The 14,932-nt window shown below is 43.4% G+C and overlaps 1 protein-coding gene across 1 annotated transcript; it reads left to right on the top strand.

The window, feature by feature from the left end:
- Window positions 1–972: 972 nt before the first annotated feature.
- Window positions 973–6,350, top strand: myog (myogenin). Its single transcript, XM_078420364.1, has 3 exons — window positions 973–1,512; window positions 3,099–3,198; window positions 6,135–6,350. The coding sequence occupies exons 1-3, from the start codon at window positions 973–975 to the stop codon at window positions 6,263–6,265; spliced, it is 771 nt and encodes a 256-aa protein (XP_078276490.1). The 3' UTR covers window positions 6,266–6,350.
- The last annotated feature ends 8,582 nt before the right edge of the window (window positions 6,351–14,932 follow it).

The raw sequence follows: 14,932 nt of genomic DNA, 5'->3' as shown, positions 1-14,932 counted from the left end.
CAGTTACACACATTTACAGAAGCGCTTTATTCACAAAATGCTGGAGTAACTCAGCAGGTCAGGCAGCATCCCGGGAGAGAAGGAATGGGTGACGTTTCGGGTCGCGACCCTTCTTACAGAAGCGCTGCCTCACAGCGCCAGAGACCCTGGTTCGATCCTGACCTCGGGTGCTGTCAGTGAGGAGTTTGCACGTTCTCCCAGTGATCCCGTGGTTTCCTCCGGGCGTTCCGATTTTTCCTCCCACATCTCAAAGACGTGCGGGTTTGCAGGTTAATTGACCTCTGTATAATTGCCCTGAGTGCGCAGGGAGTGGATGAGAAAGTGGGATAACATGGAACTAGTGTGAACGGGCGATCGATGGCCAGCATGGACTCGGTGGGCCGAAGGGCCTGCTGCCATTCTCTGTGAATAGACAATAGACAATAGGTGCAGGAGGATCAATGTGATCATGGCTGATAATTCTCAACCAGTACCCCCTTCCTGCCTTCTCCCCATACCACCTGACTCCACTATCCTTAAGAGCTCTATCCAGCTCTCTCTTGAATGCATTCAGAGAATTGGCCTCCACTGCCTTCTGAAGTATGTATACTTTATATATACCATTCATATATCAGTCCTTTGCAAAAGAAATGCAGAGCAGATTGGCAATGTTATGCAACATTTCAAAGTTCCCGAAGCTGGGTGTAATATCTTGAAATTGAAAAATGTATTAAAAAAAGTATCATTTGGGTCGTAAGTTTTGGTGAGCTCGTCCGCACCGCCAACACCCCCAGGGAATAGATGGAATGAGACTGAAATGTTGATGTATGTCGACAGCTAAGAGTTGGATAGAGTTTCTGCGCCTTCTATATATATCCTAGTGATTTCATGCCAGAGGAGACTTTAAATGCCTCCAAACAGTTGGCGCTGCCATACTCTTGTGCAGTTGGTGCTTGAGATAACTCCAGAGTTTAAACAAGAGCCCAGTTGACAATGGAGCTGTTTGAAACCAACCCTTTCTATTTCACAGACCAGCGGTTCTTCGACGGCGAGAGTCTCTTCCCTTCGCGCCTGCAGGGCTTTGACCAGCCCGTGTTTGACCAGCGGCTGGGGACGGGTGTGAGCGCCGATGGCAGGTCGCTGGAAGGCGGCGTGGATGAGCACGTGTACCCGGTGTCGGAGCTCCAACAGCAACACCGACAACTGCAGCAACAGCAGCAGCAGCAGCAACAGCATCAGCACGACTGCCACGGCCAGTGCCTGCTGTGGGCGTGCAAGACGTGCAAGAGGAAATCCGTCACCCTGGACAGGAGAAAAGCGGCCACCCTGAGGGAGAAGAGGAGGTTGAAGAAGGTGAACGAGGCGTTCGAGGCTTTGAAGCGAAGCACGTTGCTGAATCCCAACCAGAGACTGCCCAAAGTGGAGATCCTTCGCAGTGCCATTCAGTACATCGAGAGACTCCAGGTGTTGCTCGGCACCTTGAACCACCAGGACAAGTTGCATTACAGTGGCAGCAGCAACGCGCGTCAAGGGGCAAGTATCCCGGGTGGCGGACAAGTGAGAGCTTCTGCTCATCTCACAACCCTGGGGAGCCGACCAGAGCAAGCCCATGGGACTGATGGCGTGGACATCGGGCAACGATCGGGCTGGGCTTTTGTGGCCCATCTCACAACTTTGCTCTGGGTGCCTCCTCCAGGATTGGATAAAATCGGTGCATCTCCATTAGACCAAAACAAAATGTTTGTGTTGGGCTGTTCAGAGAGGGAGAGAGTTAGCGTGTAATCAGGCCCTCTGGACCAACTGGTCCATGCTAGTACTTTTAGAAAGGAGATGACGAGGAATGTCTTTGGCCAGAGGGTGGTGAATCCGTGGAATTCATTGCCACAAACAGACCAAGTCAATGGGATATTTTTAAAGTGGAGAGTGACAGATTTTTGATTAGCAAGGGCATCAAACATTATGGGGAGAAGGCAGGGGAATGGGATTGAGAGGGAAAGTAGATCTGCCATGATTGAATGGCAGACTCGATGGGCTGAATGGTCCATTCTGCTCCTATGACATCTGAACGTATGCTGACCAAGGTGCCTTCCTAAGCCTTTCCCACATTGTGATATTTCAGTCGTTAGTGTAGCTAATTTTGTGAGGTTAGTACGCTCTGTATCTTCACTTGCCAATAGCGCCAGAGTCCCGGAGCAATTAGTCTAGATTTTATTTTACTTTTTAAAGAGTTTTTCTTGCCTTAATGAGGGAATACTTGCCAAAAAAATCATCGTTAGCAGATAGCAGAAAGTCCCTGAGGGCATATTCACCTTAAATCAAAACTTCATAGGAACTCCATAGGGAGAAGGGTATTAACCCAAAACGCCACATAGTCCTTCTCTCCAGAGATGCTTTCTGAACCCACTGAGTTACTCCGGCGTTTTGGGTCTATCACCACAGGAAGATTCAGAGTTCTGGACTAAATCAGCGGATCAGGCAGCATTTTGGAAGAACATGGATAGGTCAGGACCCTTCTTCAGACCCTGTAGGAAGGTGACGCTAATATTACTATCAAGATAATATTCTGGACTGATGTTTATGGAAGGTTAGAAAGGTTTTAGATAGGATTGAATGCTATCGTAATGGGCCCGAATTAAATTGCTTAAACAGAAGTGAGAGGAAAACATTGTTTTGACAAATAGTGTTAAAAAACATTTCGATTGAAAGAAGCTGAAGGAGATGGGAACACTTAAATCACTTCCATGAACTTTGGGATTTTCTGAAATGTTTTTCAGTCAGCGAAGCATTGTTTTACTTAAAGAAGCTGGGAGCTGAATGTACCAAGGATTTTGATAGGGTAAGGCAGGTGGCAAAGGGTCATTGTGCCTTCGAGACCAGGTATGGGCATGTGGGAAAGATCCTGAATCAAATCCTCATCTGCATCAGAGATGTCGCGGGAGGAACAGGTGCTTTGAGGGGTCTGTTGGAAGAAATTAGGAAACTTGAATTGTTGTGGCAAGTGCACATTTGGAAGACAGTTTAAGCAGTGGCGGTTTAGACTTTTACTGGAAACTCTCTCTCTCTCTCTCTCTCTCTCTGTTTATCCATCTTGCTCATTTTGTTTTCCATTGTATTTGTAGGTGGGCATAGCCAGTGAATGTGGATCAAGCAGCGCCTCCTGCAGCCCCGAGTGGAGCAGTTCCTCCGATCAATGCAACACTCCGTACAATCCTCCCAGCGGTAGGGACCGGGCTGTGTACAACAACAGGGTGATTTATTTCAATAGCAAGGAAACCCTTTGACCTTCAGTGCCTTTGAGCAAATTAGGCACATGTGGAAATGCAGCATCTTTGGAAAGAGAAATGGAGTTAATGATTCAGGTCAAGCAAAGGAGCTCGGACCTGAAACCTTTGTTTCTGTTTCTTTTACCACAGATGCTGCCTGACCTGCTGAGTGTTTCCAGCCTTTTCTATTTTTATTTCAAGCTTTTTCAATTATTTTTAAAATGGGAATTTTCATTCCATATTTGAAAATGCCTTATTTTCCTTATATCTGTTAACAGTTAAAATAATCATAATTAAAAATCAGTGTAACAGAAATATAATTTCTACTTCAAGTTGTAGCCTAGAAGATCTACTTTCCCAAAGACTTGTCATCTCACTGTTATATCCCATGTTGAACTTCGAACTTTTCCAAGACAATAGCTCATCGAGTCACAGTGTGGAAACAGGCCCTTCGGCCCAACTTGCCCACACCGACCAACATGTCCCATCTACATTAGTCCCACTTGTCTGCATTTGGCCCATACCCTTCTAAACCTGTCCCACCCATGTACCTATCTAATTGCTTCTTAAATGTTACAATGGTCTCTGCCTCAACTACCTCCTCCAGCTTGTAAGATACACCTCTAACATTTGTGTGAAAAAGTTACCCCTCAGATTCCTATAAAATCTTTTTCCCTTTACCTTAAACCAATACCCTTTGAATCTTGATTCCCCTAAGCTGAGCAAGAGATTCCGTGCATCTACCCGATCTATTCTCTCATGATTTTATATACCTCTCTAAGGTCAGCTCTCATCCTCCTGTGCTCCAGGGAATGGAGTCCCAGCCTGCTCAACCTCCCTCTATAGCTTAGACCCTCGAGTCCAGGCAATATTCTTGTAAATTTTCTCTGCACCCTTTCCAAGTTGACATCTTTCCTATTACATGGTGCCCAGAACTGAACCCAAATTCTAAATGGGGCCTCACCAACATCGTATATAACTGCAGCATGACCTCCCAACTTCTATACTCATTTAACTCAATTTTTTTTAAAAAATGGGCACAAACACAATGTTGGATACGTGATAACAAAACTCTTGTAAAGGAGCCACAAAACATTGTTCAGCCAGGAACAGAATGTAGACCAGAGTTTGGCCACTTGCATAGACGTTGGTCCCTCCTCAGGAGGTAGGTTTCCATGGATGGAAGTGATCTACTTCCATGCCAAATATTGTTCTTTCATGCAATTTCCCAGCTTGGGCCATTAAACGAACCCACTCCAGGAAATTCTGGTTAAACTTTGGGTGGCGCGGTAGATTTGCTGCCTTACAGCACCAGAGACCTGGGTTCGATCCTGACTCCAGGTGCTGTCTGTCTGGAGTTTGTACGTTCTTCCTGCGACCATGTGGGTTTTCTCCAGGTTGTAAGTTGTAAATTGTAAATTGGCCTAAGTGTGTAGGATAGTGCGGGTGTACGGGGATCACTGGTTAGCGCGGACTCGGTGGGCTTAATTTCCACACTGTATCTCTAAATTAAACTAAACTAAAACACGGGGCTTTTAGACATAAAATACATGTCTTAATATCAGATTTTGAAGAAAAGAGCAGATAATAGCAATGCAGGTTTTCCTGAAGAACAGCACAAACATGTTTGGCTAAAGAAAATTCAGTTTCTAAATCATTTGCTTATATTTAGCAAAGACGTAAGAGACTGCAGGTTTTGGAGCCTTCAGCAAAATACAAAGTGCTGGAGGAACTCAGCCAGTTAGGCAACATCTGCGGAGGGAATGGACGGACAATGTTTCGGGTCGGAACCCTTCTTCAGACCGATAACATTAGGCAGATTTGCCTAGAGAATAACACAGACGTTTATTCAGTCAAGTTACAGTCAGATTGAACAAGGGTCCTGACCTGAAATGTTGCTTATCCCTTTCCTCCACAGATGCTGGCTGAACTATTGAGTTCCTCCAGTACTATGTGGTTTGCTTATATTTACCACTGTTTATGTTGGTTTAATGTAATTATGTCATTCACGGTGCAGTGTCACACGTGGGAGTGAAGTACCAGGAAATAAACAATAGTGTGGAAAATGTCTTGAAAGTGATTTGGAGATGGCAGACCTAGTGAAGGAATGGTTCAGGAGGATGACTCTGCCATCAGCTTTGGAGCAGGGGATAGTAGGATTTCAAGAAACTCTCAGATCAGAGGATGAAAGCTAGGAATGGGGATCAGTTAGTTAAAGCTGCGGTTAGTTGGACCCTGGAGTTGTAACCAACAGAGAAATGGAAGGATATACAGCGAGGATTGGGAAGGAACGGAGCAGGAAGAGAAAATAGGATTTTGGAGATGATAAGTAATGAGCACTGATTGCAGAAAGTTGGGAGGCAGTCTTGATCTTTGCAAATGTTGAGCCTAGATGGGATGAACATTCAGGGAAGATGTTTACAATGCAGGTCACAAGATGGTGGATATTTTGGCTGCAGAAATGTGCACACCTGGTGATAGGTTGGATATGAAATTTGAAATTGAGCTTGGATGACTCAGGTTTGTTGGCACATTGTAGTGAGTTATTAAAGAGTGAGTAACTTTCACATATTCCTTTTAATGGATGGCTATGGTCCATGATCCTGGATGGATCTGAAAAATATGGTTTGGGGATCTAGCTGAAGGAACATTTGTGTCATTCATGGTTGATGGCCTTCATGGAAAAAGTTAATGGTTCAATATGGAATATGCAACCTTTAACTTCCATATTGTTCCATGTTCTTGGATTATCAATCAATTGGCAATTAGATCTCCTGAGCTTCCTTCACTCTCACACTCTCAACGCCAGAAATCGAGTTTTCATGATCTATCATTTCAAATCCAACAACATCAAATGTAGTGTGACATTGATTCTGTGTTGCTCTCTTTCAGATCACTTACTACCTTTGAATAAGGGCCAGTCCACTGGAAGTGCCAGCTTACGCTCTCTCACCTCTATAGTGGACAACATTACACCAGAACATTCACCAAGCAGCTATATGGAGAGTACCACTGTCAACTGACCGGCAGTTGATGTTCTGCTCTCCATGCATCTTTTTATAATTGGAAGCCTTTTTTATTTTTTATACACTTTGGTGTGTGTTGTGCATAAGGTTGTTTTATTAGAAAAAAAAATCATTCCTAATTCTTAAAACTGTTTAAAATGGCCAATGCTTTTTTTTATACAGCTTTATGACCAATGTGTGTTTTTGCAACTAAAGAGTCAAAATGTAAATATAAATCCTTTGTACTGTTCATTTTTTTGAGTGAATTTGTTATTTTGATTTTTTGTGCTAAATTATTCTGCTTTTTACAATAAAGTTAATATAAAATAAATCAGTTGTTGCGTTAATGGGAAAAACTATGAAAATTGATTTATTGACAATTATTACAGTCAGTTTCTCTACAAGTCGAGAAAATGCAGAGGCAGATAACATTTTGTCTATCATTAAAATCAGGCAGTCCTTATTAATCAGGATTAACATTAGATTTTAACATTCGTTAACATTAGATTTTAAACAAAATCAAGGTTTAAACCAAACATTGATATAGATTAAGTCATTCTATATATGCCCAAAAAACTAGATGTGTCCACTTCATGGTTAGTTCCTTTGACAAGCATTTTGATGATACTACACAGAGACTTTATTGAAAATCCCACATACTTGCAGCAAATTGGGGCTTGGTAGGTGATTCATTATATTGATCATCGCTTGCTGTTTATGAAATTTTTTAGGTTTTAATGAGCAAATATTGATTTTCTTTGAACTTTGTTTTAGTGGTGTGTTTCACAGAGAAGTTCTATCAATTTCCAATTATCCCTGTACAAATGCACTTTTATCATTAAGATATTTTAGGTAAACCCAATTTTAAATGTTTCTTTGATCAAATACTGAAACCTTTGATACATTTATTTAGATTTCAATTTCTACTAGCTTTTTATATTGAAATAAAGACTAATTTCTAACATTGGTACAATGGCACAGCAGTAGAGCTGCTGCCTCACAGCGCCAGAGACCTGGGTTTGATCCTGGCCTCAGGTGCAATCTTTGTGGAGTTTGTACGTACGTTCTCTCTGTGACTGTGTGGGTTTTGTCCGGGTGCTCCAGGTCCCTCCCACATTCCAAAGACATACAGGTTTGTAGGTTAATTGGCTTCTGCAAGTTGTCCTTAGTGTGTAGGATAGAACTAGTGTACAGATGATTATTGGTTGGTGTAGACTTGGTGGGCTAGCGTGCCTGTTTCCACGCTACCTCTCTTAAACAAAAATGGACCCTGAAATTCTTTATCCTCCAGTTTTTATATCTTCCTGATATCTACAAGGTATAAAGATATCTGACCCCTTTGTAATATTGGTAGTGTCATGATAATAGATCTTGGCCTTTGCCTTGGTCACTCAGTTTTATAAATGGGATTCAGTACCAAGAGTGACCAAATCTCCCTTCAATAATGAATATTTCATTGTTATTTGAAGTGTACAACGAACAATCCAACATTTAGAATCTGAAGTTTTCTCACCCTGTTACAGGCTCTTGGGAAATCGCCTAACTTATATCCCACAGTGAGCTACCCCAAACTTAAGTCACTCCTGGTGCAACACACCAATCAATAGAGCAGACACAGTGGCACAGCAGTAGAGTTGCTGCCTTACATCACTAGTGACCCGGGTTCGATCCTGACTACGGGGGATGTCTGTATGGAGTTTGTACGTTCTCCCTGTGACCGCGTGGGTTTTCTCCGGGTGCTTCAGTTTCCTCCCACTCTCCAAAGACCTGCAGGCTTGTAGGTTAATTAGCTTCGGTAAAATTGTTAACTGTCCCCAGTGTGTAGGATAGTGCTAGTGTTTGGGGTGATCACTGGACTCAGTGGGCCAAAGGGTCTGTTTCCATCCTGTATCTCTAAGGTCTAAAAGCTGCTCTATAAGGGGCAGGACCTCACTGTGTGTGCCTGGCACATACAGTTGCTTCTTTTGCCATGTTTTTGCATTGTCAGCCAAGATGTGACATAAAAGTAGCGTAGGGAGGGCCTGCACAAACATAGGACACCAGGGTTTTCAAAATAGAGAGAATCAATTCTCCACTAAGTTTAATATTTGCGCGCCGTGATTTCCAAATGTCATGCAATATGCATCATCTAATCCAAACCACCCTTCAGTTCATGGTGATCTCTAAAACAACACAGAATCTGGAAAGCGCACAAAGTGCTGGAATAACTCAACAGATCAGGCAGCATCTCCGGATCACTCATGGATAGGTGGCGTTTTAGGGTCACAACACTTCTTCAGACTGATTGAAGTGGGGGGAGGGGGGGGGGTGGAGGAGGATGGTGGAAGGGGGAGATGCAAGACACAGCATGGTAGGTAATGTGACAGCACAAAGAAGGTTTTTGATAGGGAGATGGTTGGAACAAAGGCCAGAGGGGAGAGGTGAGGATAGGATGTAGCTTGAACCTTGTGCCTGCAAGCTTCAGACAATGGTCAGGTTATCTAATGCAGTTTCTTAAAACATTCATAACCAAGGACACAAACCTCTCTGAGAAAACAAAATATTTATTAGCTCTTCTTAAGTGCGCCTTTGCTGAGTTTGACTTCAAACCTAGAGAAATAATTGCTGGTGAATTGTTCCAAGTAAGTTAATCCCACATGTTTAAATAAAAACATCTCTGGCAAACTCCGATTTGGTAAAGTATCTTCTCCATTTGTGATTGAGAAAATATGATTCAAAATAATATTTCATGCTCCGGAAAAACATTACTGTTTAATACCATTTGTACATTCAAGTTTAAGGCATTAATCATATATTTCCCACAAGGTATTCTTTGATTACATTGAATCTCTGATAAGTCTAAAAAACAATCACATTTACCGACGTCCTTTTCTTGTCAGAAGTTAGTCAGATTAACAAACGAATTTCATTTTACAAGATGCCAAATTTAAGTGTGAATCTCATATCCTGTATTAGAAATGTTCACAAAATGTGCAATATTTTACATATATTGGACAGGAAAATTCTGGAATACTAATCCCTATTTTGTTCTTCTTCGTATTCTCCCATCTCCCATCAGGGAAGTGGTAAAGAAGTGTGAAAGCACTCACCTCCAGATTCAGTGTCAGTTTCTTCTGAGCTGTTATCAGGCAACTGAACCATCCTATCAACAACTAGAGAGCAGTCCTGAGATACTATCTACTGCACTGGAGACCCTTGGACTATCTTTAATCGGACATTACTGGACTTTATCTTGCACTAAACGATATTCCGTTTATCAGGTATCTGTACTTTGTGGATGGCTCGATTGTAATCATGTACAGTCTTTCCACTGACTGGTTAGCAAGCAACAAAAGCCTTTCACTGTACCTCAGTACACATGTCAACAAACTAATCTAAAACTAAACTAAACTAAACTAGATGTCGTCTGACCAGTGATGCACAGATGCACAGAAAAGGCTGCCATTGCATGTACAACATTGTCATTATTCATGCAAAGAGATTCTCAAACCAAGCAGCAGAAAAGAGAGACACGTTTGTAGACCGACTTCAAAACTTGTGTCCCTCAGTGGAACAAAAACAATAATTCTAAAATAGATAATACATAGGAAAGAAATATCACCACGAAAATATCGGCTCCATGCCTCCAATTGAAAAACTATGATGGGCTTAAATCTGTAAAACTCATGACGGGTGCCCTTTAAATTCGATGAAAGCTCGTACTGTACTGGCAGGGCAACAGCTGGTGGCTTCAAGTCACAGAAGCAGGTGTCAGTTGACCCACGATACCGGGGATGAAAGCAGGACCAAGAGTTAAGTTGTTCTCGTAATTTACAAGTAAAATATTTTGTGTTTGTCCGCAGGACACTGATCACCAATATTTATTTCTCACCCTCAGTTAAGGTGACAGTGACTTGAACTGCATGTTCTGTGTGGGGACATCGTTAGGGTAGCGAACTGTCCCGTATTAGCCGGGACATTCCATATATTGAGCTAAATTGGTTTGTCCCATACGGGACCGCCCTTGTCCCATATTAGGCCCGGGGGGGCGCTTTAGGCCCGGACACTGTAGGCCCGGACGTCGCCTAGCGGAGGTTGCATAGCAACCCGCCTCCCGGCCCGGGCGGCTGCCATTGGTGGAGCGGGAGCACGTGGCCGCTGGCTGGGTGAGGTCACGTGGGGCACGGGGCGGTGACATCACCTTTTGTCCCTTATTTGGGAGTGAGAAAGTTCGCAACCCTAGACATGGTGGCCCCAGGGTGTTTTGGGGCATGGGCCTACAAGATTAGTACCTGCTTAAAAAATAAACTGGGGTGTATTTCTAACTGAGGATAGTGTGGCGCTTAGAAGGAGACTTGCAGTTGCCAGTGCATAGAGGATGGTGATTTGGAAAGTGCTGCTTCGAAAGCTTTGCTGAGTTGCTGCAATGATCCCTGTAGCTGGTACATGTCACACCCATAGTTCAGTATCTATTGATTCAGTTCAATAGAACCAAATGTCAGTAGTTTAATGCACGTATATTTCTACGTGCATGAGGTCTGAAGAAGGGTCTCGACCCGAAACATCACCTATTCTTTCTCTCCAGAGATGCTGCCTGTCCCACTGAGTTACTTCAGCATTTTGTGTCTACCTATTTCTATGTGGTGTACTCTTGGTTCTTAAAACAGTAAATGTATTTACATCCACATATTTCACAAATGATTTGTTCAGTTTTTTCCTCACTTCCAGTTTTTACCTCCACTCTTTAGACTTTAGAGATCCAGCTTGGAAACAGGCCCTTTGGCCCACTGAGTCTGTGCTAACCAGCGACCCCAAACTACCCTACCCTAACACACTAAGGTACAAAATACAATTTTCACAGAACCCAATTAACCTTCAAACCTTCCCCTTAACAACTTCTCCTTTGACTCCTCCCACTTCCTCCAAACCAGAGGCGTAGCTATGGGCACTCGCATGGGCCCTAGCTACGCCTGCCTCTTTGTCGGGTACGTCGAACAATCCCTGTTCCGGGCGTACACTGGCCCCATTCCCGAACTCTCCCTCAGCTACATCGACGACTGCATTGGTGCTACCTCTTGCACCCATGCAAAACTCACTGACTTCATACACTTCACTTCCAATTTCCATGCTGCCCTTAAATATACCTGGACTATCACCGACATCTCCCTCCCGTTTCTGGACCTCACCATCTCCATCACAGGAGACAGACTAGTGACGGACATTTACTATAAACCCACTGACTCGCACAGCTATCTGGACTACACTTCTTCCCACCCGGTCCCCTGCAAAAAGTCTATCCCCTACTCCCAATTCCTCCGTCTATGCCGCATCTGCACCCAGGGTGAGGTGTTTCACACTAGGGCGTCAGACATGTCCTCATTCTTCAAGAAACGGGGCTTCCCCTCTTCCATTATAGATGAGGCTCTCACTAGGGTCTCTTCTACATCCCGCAGCTCCGCTCTTGCTCCCCCTCCCCCCACTCGCAACAAGGACAGAATCCCCCTCGTTCTCACCTTCCACCCCACCAGCCAGTGGATCCAACAAATCATCCACCAACATTTCCGTCACCTACAACGGGACCCCATCACTGGCCATATCTTCCCATCCCCTCCCCTCTCTGCGTTCCGCAGAGACCGTTCCCTCCGTAACTCCCTGGTCCATTCGTCCCTTCCTACCCAAACCACCCCATCCCCGGGCACTTTCCCCTGCAACCGCACGAGATGCAACACCTGTCCCTTTACCTCCCCCCTCAACTCCATCCAAGGACCCAAACAGTCTTTCCAGGTGAGACAGAGGTTCACCTGCACCTCCTCCAACCTCATCTATTGCATCCGCTGCTCTAGATGTCAACTTATTTACATCGGCGAAACCAAGCGCAGGCTCGGCGAGCGCTTCGCGCAACACCTGCGCTCGGTCCGCGTTGACCAAACTGATCTCCCGGTGGCCGAGCACTTCAACTCCCCCTCCTATTCCCAGTCTGACCTTTCTGTCATGGGCCTCCTCCAGTGCCATAGTGAGGCCCACCGGAAATTGGAGGAACAGCACCTCATATTTCGCCTGGGCAGCTTGCAACCCAGCGGTATGAACATCGACTTCTCCAACTTTAGATAGTTCCTCTGTCCCTCTCTTCCCCTCCTCCTTCCCAGATCTCCCTCTATCTTCCTGTCTCCACCTATATCCTTCCTTTGTCCCGCCCCCCTGACATCAGTCTGAAGAAGGGTCTCGACCCGAAACGTCACCCATTCCTTCTCTCCTGAGATGCTGCCTGACCTGCTGAGTTACTCCAGCATTTTGTGAATAAATACCTTTGATTTTTACCAGCATCTGCAGTTATTTTCTTATTCAAACCTGTACATCTTCAATTAGTTTAGTTTAGTTTACTGTCACAAGTACCAAGATACAGTGAAAAGCATTTTGCATCTTTGGAGTGTGGGAGGAAACCGGAGCACCCAGAGAAAACCCATGAGGTCACAGAAAGAACGTACAAACTCCATACAGACAGACCTGTAGTCAGGATCGAACCCACGTCTCTGGCCCTGTTCGGAAGCAACTCTACCATTGCCGCCCACTCTCCCTACCACAATCAGTCTGAAGAAGAGTCCCAATCCCTAAATGTCACCTATCCAGTTTCTCCAGAGATGTTGCCTGACCTGCTGAGTTAATCCAGCATTTTGTCTTTGTCTTTGATTGAAAATGACTTACTCCACTGGTTTCAAACACTTCCTTTCTAACAAGAAAATTTGAAGTTCTTTTCAGCAGCATAAATTAACCTCCATTTTCCAGCCAACTTTTGATTTAGGATTTGTTTGAAGACAAATAAAGTGTATTATCATTCATCAGCCTGGAATCTGGGCTTCTTCCTAAATCTAATTGAATGCAATGACCTTTGAATAGGTGCTTTCCTCTGTTTAGTTACTTGTGACTGTAGAAACTAAGCAGATTATCAGCAATTTCTCTTCAATAACATGGCAATAAATCTGTTTTAACTCAACGATGTAGAAAAAAAAATCAGCAATCAATACATTCATCTGACAATAAAGATATTGTAATGTGCATTGTAAACATGAGACAAGAAAAAAAATTACTTTTGTTTCACATCCTCATTGTCTTTTCGAATACTAATACTAATATTCTTTGTCGTATTAAAGTGGGTGGATTCTACTTCAGGCGGGAAAAATTAAATCATGGTGTTTGATTGTAATTAATTTCCAAATAATATCTGTTGGAAAATAGGTTTCATAAAAGGATCATGGAATTTGAGAAGCTGCTTTGGGTGCAGTGAGCGAATCCATTAAACTTACTTGAATGACACCTGGATGCTTATCCATGCTCCCCTTGGGAATAATTTTTTAATTGGCTTTAATGGACCAAGATAAATATTCTGCCCAAAAGTAATTCTAAGAAAGTAAGTCTGCACTAATATTACCAGCACCTAAACATCCTCCTGTTGTGAACTTTGTGGAACATTCACTTGACTTCTTCCATTGAACTTTTTCCAGTTTAAAGCAGTACCATCTAATCACCAGAGCTCAATCTTATGGGCAGCACAGTGTTGCTGCTTTACAGCACCAGAGACCCGGGTTTGATTCTGACTTTGGGTGTTGTTTGTACAGAGTTCTCCCTGTGACCACGTGGGGTTTCCCCCACACTAACAAGACGTATAGGTTTGTAGGTTAATTGGACTGTACTAATCATATTAGCTTGCTAATATGTATTATTTGATAGCAACTTCTGGCATCTACAGATGCATACTCAAATATAGGCATCCAGAAGCCACTGTTGAAGGTGTACTAATCCTTCACAGGGGATGTTGTTCCTATCTGAAGGACACAGCACTGAAACCAATGAAATTAAAGTAACCAGCCAAGCGGTGCTCATAAAAAAGTTAGAAATGTAGGGCTAATGCATTCATGGGTGAGTGCGCTTTTACCAATGTTGTTAGCATTAATTAATGCTGAACATTACCCTGGCATGAAAAATTCATGAGTGATTGTTGTGTTTTATTCTCTGAGAAGAAAATTGACATTGTACCTTTTTTTTAAATCTTTCATCCTACTATTTTAATAATAGACAATTATTATGCAGGAGTAGGCCATTCGGCCCTTCTAGCCAGCACCACCATTCAATGTGATTGAGACAAATAAGTTAGATTATTGTGTTTACTCCACAATGATTTAAAGGTACATAATATCTTACGATTTACATCTTGCAGATGCAAATCATCTGTGCCAGTCTGACTTACAGAATGGCCTTTCTAGTGCTGGGTGGCTCATAGACCTCCTAAAGGAGAGTACAACATTCAATCACACGGGGCATCAGCTGAGATTGCTGCCAGCAAACCAGCAAGGTCTCTGGGCATAGGCACAAAATGCTGGAGTAACTCAGCGGGACAGGCAGCATCTCTGGCGAGAAGGAATGGGGTAATAGACAACAAGGTGCTAGATGACAGCTCCACTACGAAAGTCAAATCTGCACCATTCCTCTCAGAAAATAGACAATTAAAAAAAATATATCCCAGAAATTCAGCACATAAAGTTATCGATTGACTCTGCACGGTAAATCAGCAGTGATTTCCACTATTACCATATCTTTTCTCTTGACTGCATCACCATCTGCAGGAAATCTGTGGTATACGTGAGCAGAACAATTAGATTCTGTTCAACACAACTTTTACTTCCACTTATTCTGACGTCAACAAAGAGTAGT

Source organism: Rhinoraja longicauda, chromosome 24 (genome assembly GCF_053455715.1).
Source record: "Rhinoraja longicauda isolate Sanriku21f chromosome 24, sRhiLon1.1, whole genome shotgun sequence".
NCBI lineage: Eukaryota > Metazoa > Chordata > Chondrichthyes > Rajiformes > Arhynchobatidae > Rhinoraja > Rhinoraja longicauda.
This window is presented reverse-complemented; position numbering and strand designations above follow the sequence as displayed.

What these genes read in the sequence shown, in the direction of transcription:
- myog (XM_078420364.1), top strand. Translation starts at nt 973, where the DNA reads ATGGAGCTGTTTGAAACCAACCCTTTCTATTTCACAGACCAGCGGTTC. An exon ending in GCAGCAACGCGCGTCAAGGG is followed by an intron (nt 1,513 to 3,098) that starts GCAAGTATCCCG and finishes TTGTATTTGTAG; the next exon opens with GTGGGCATAGCCAGTGAATG. An exon ending in TCCGTACAATCCTCCCAGCG is followed by an intron (nt 3,199 to 6,134) that starts GTAGGGACCGGG and finishes GCTCTCTTTCAG; the next exon opens with ATCACTTACTACCTTTGAAT.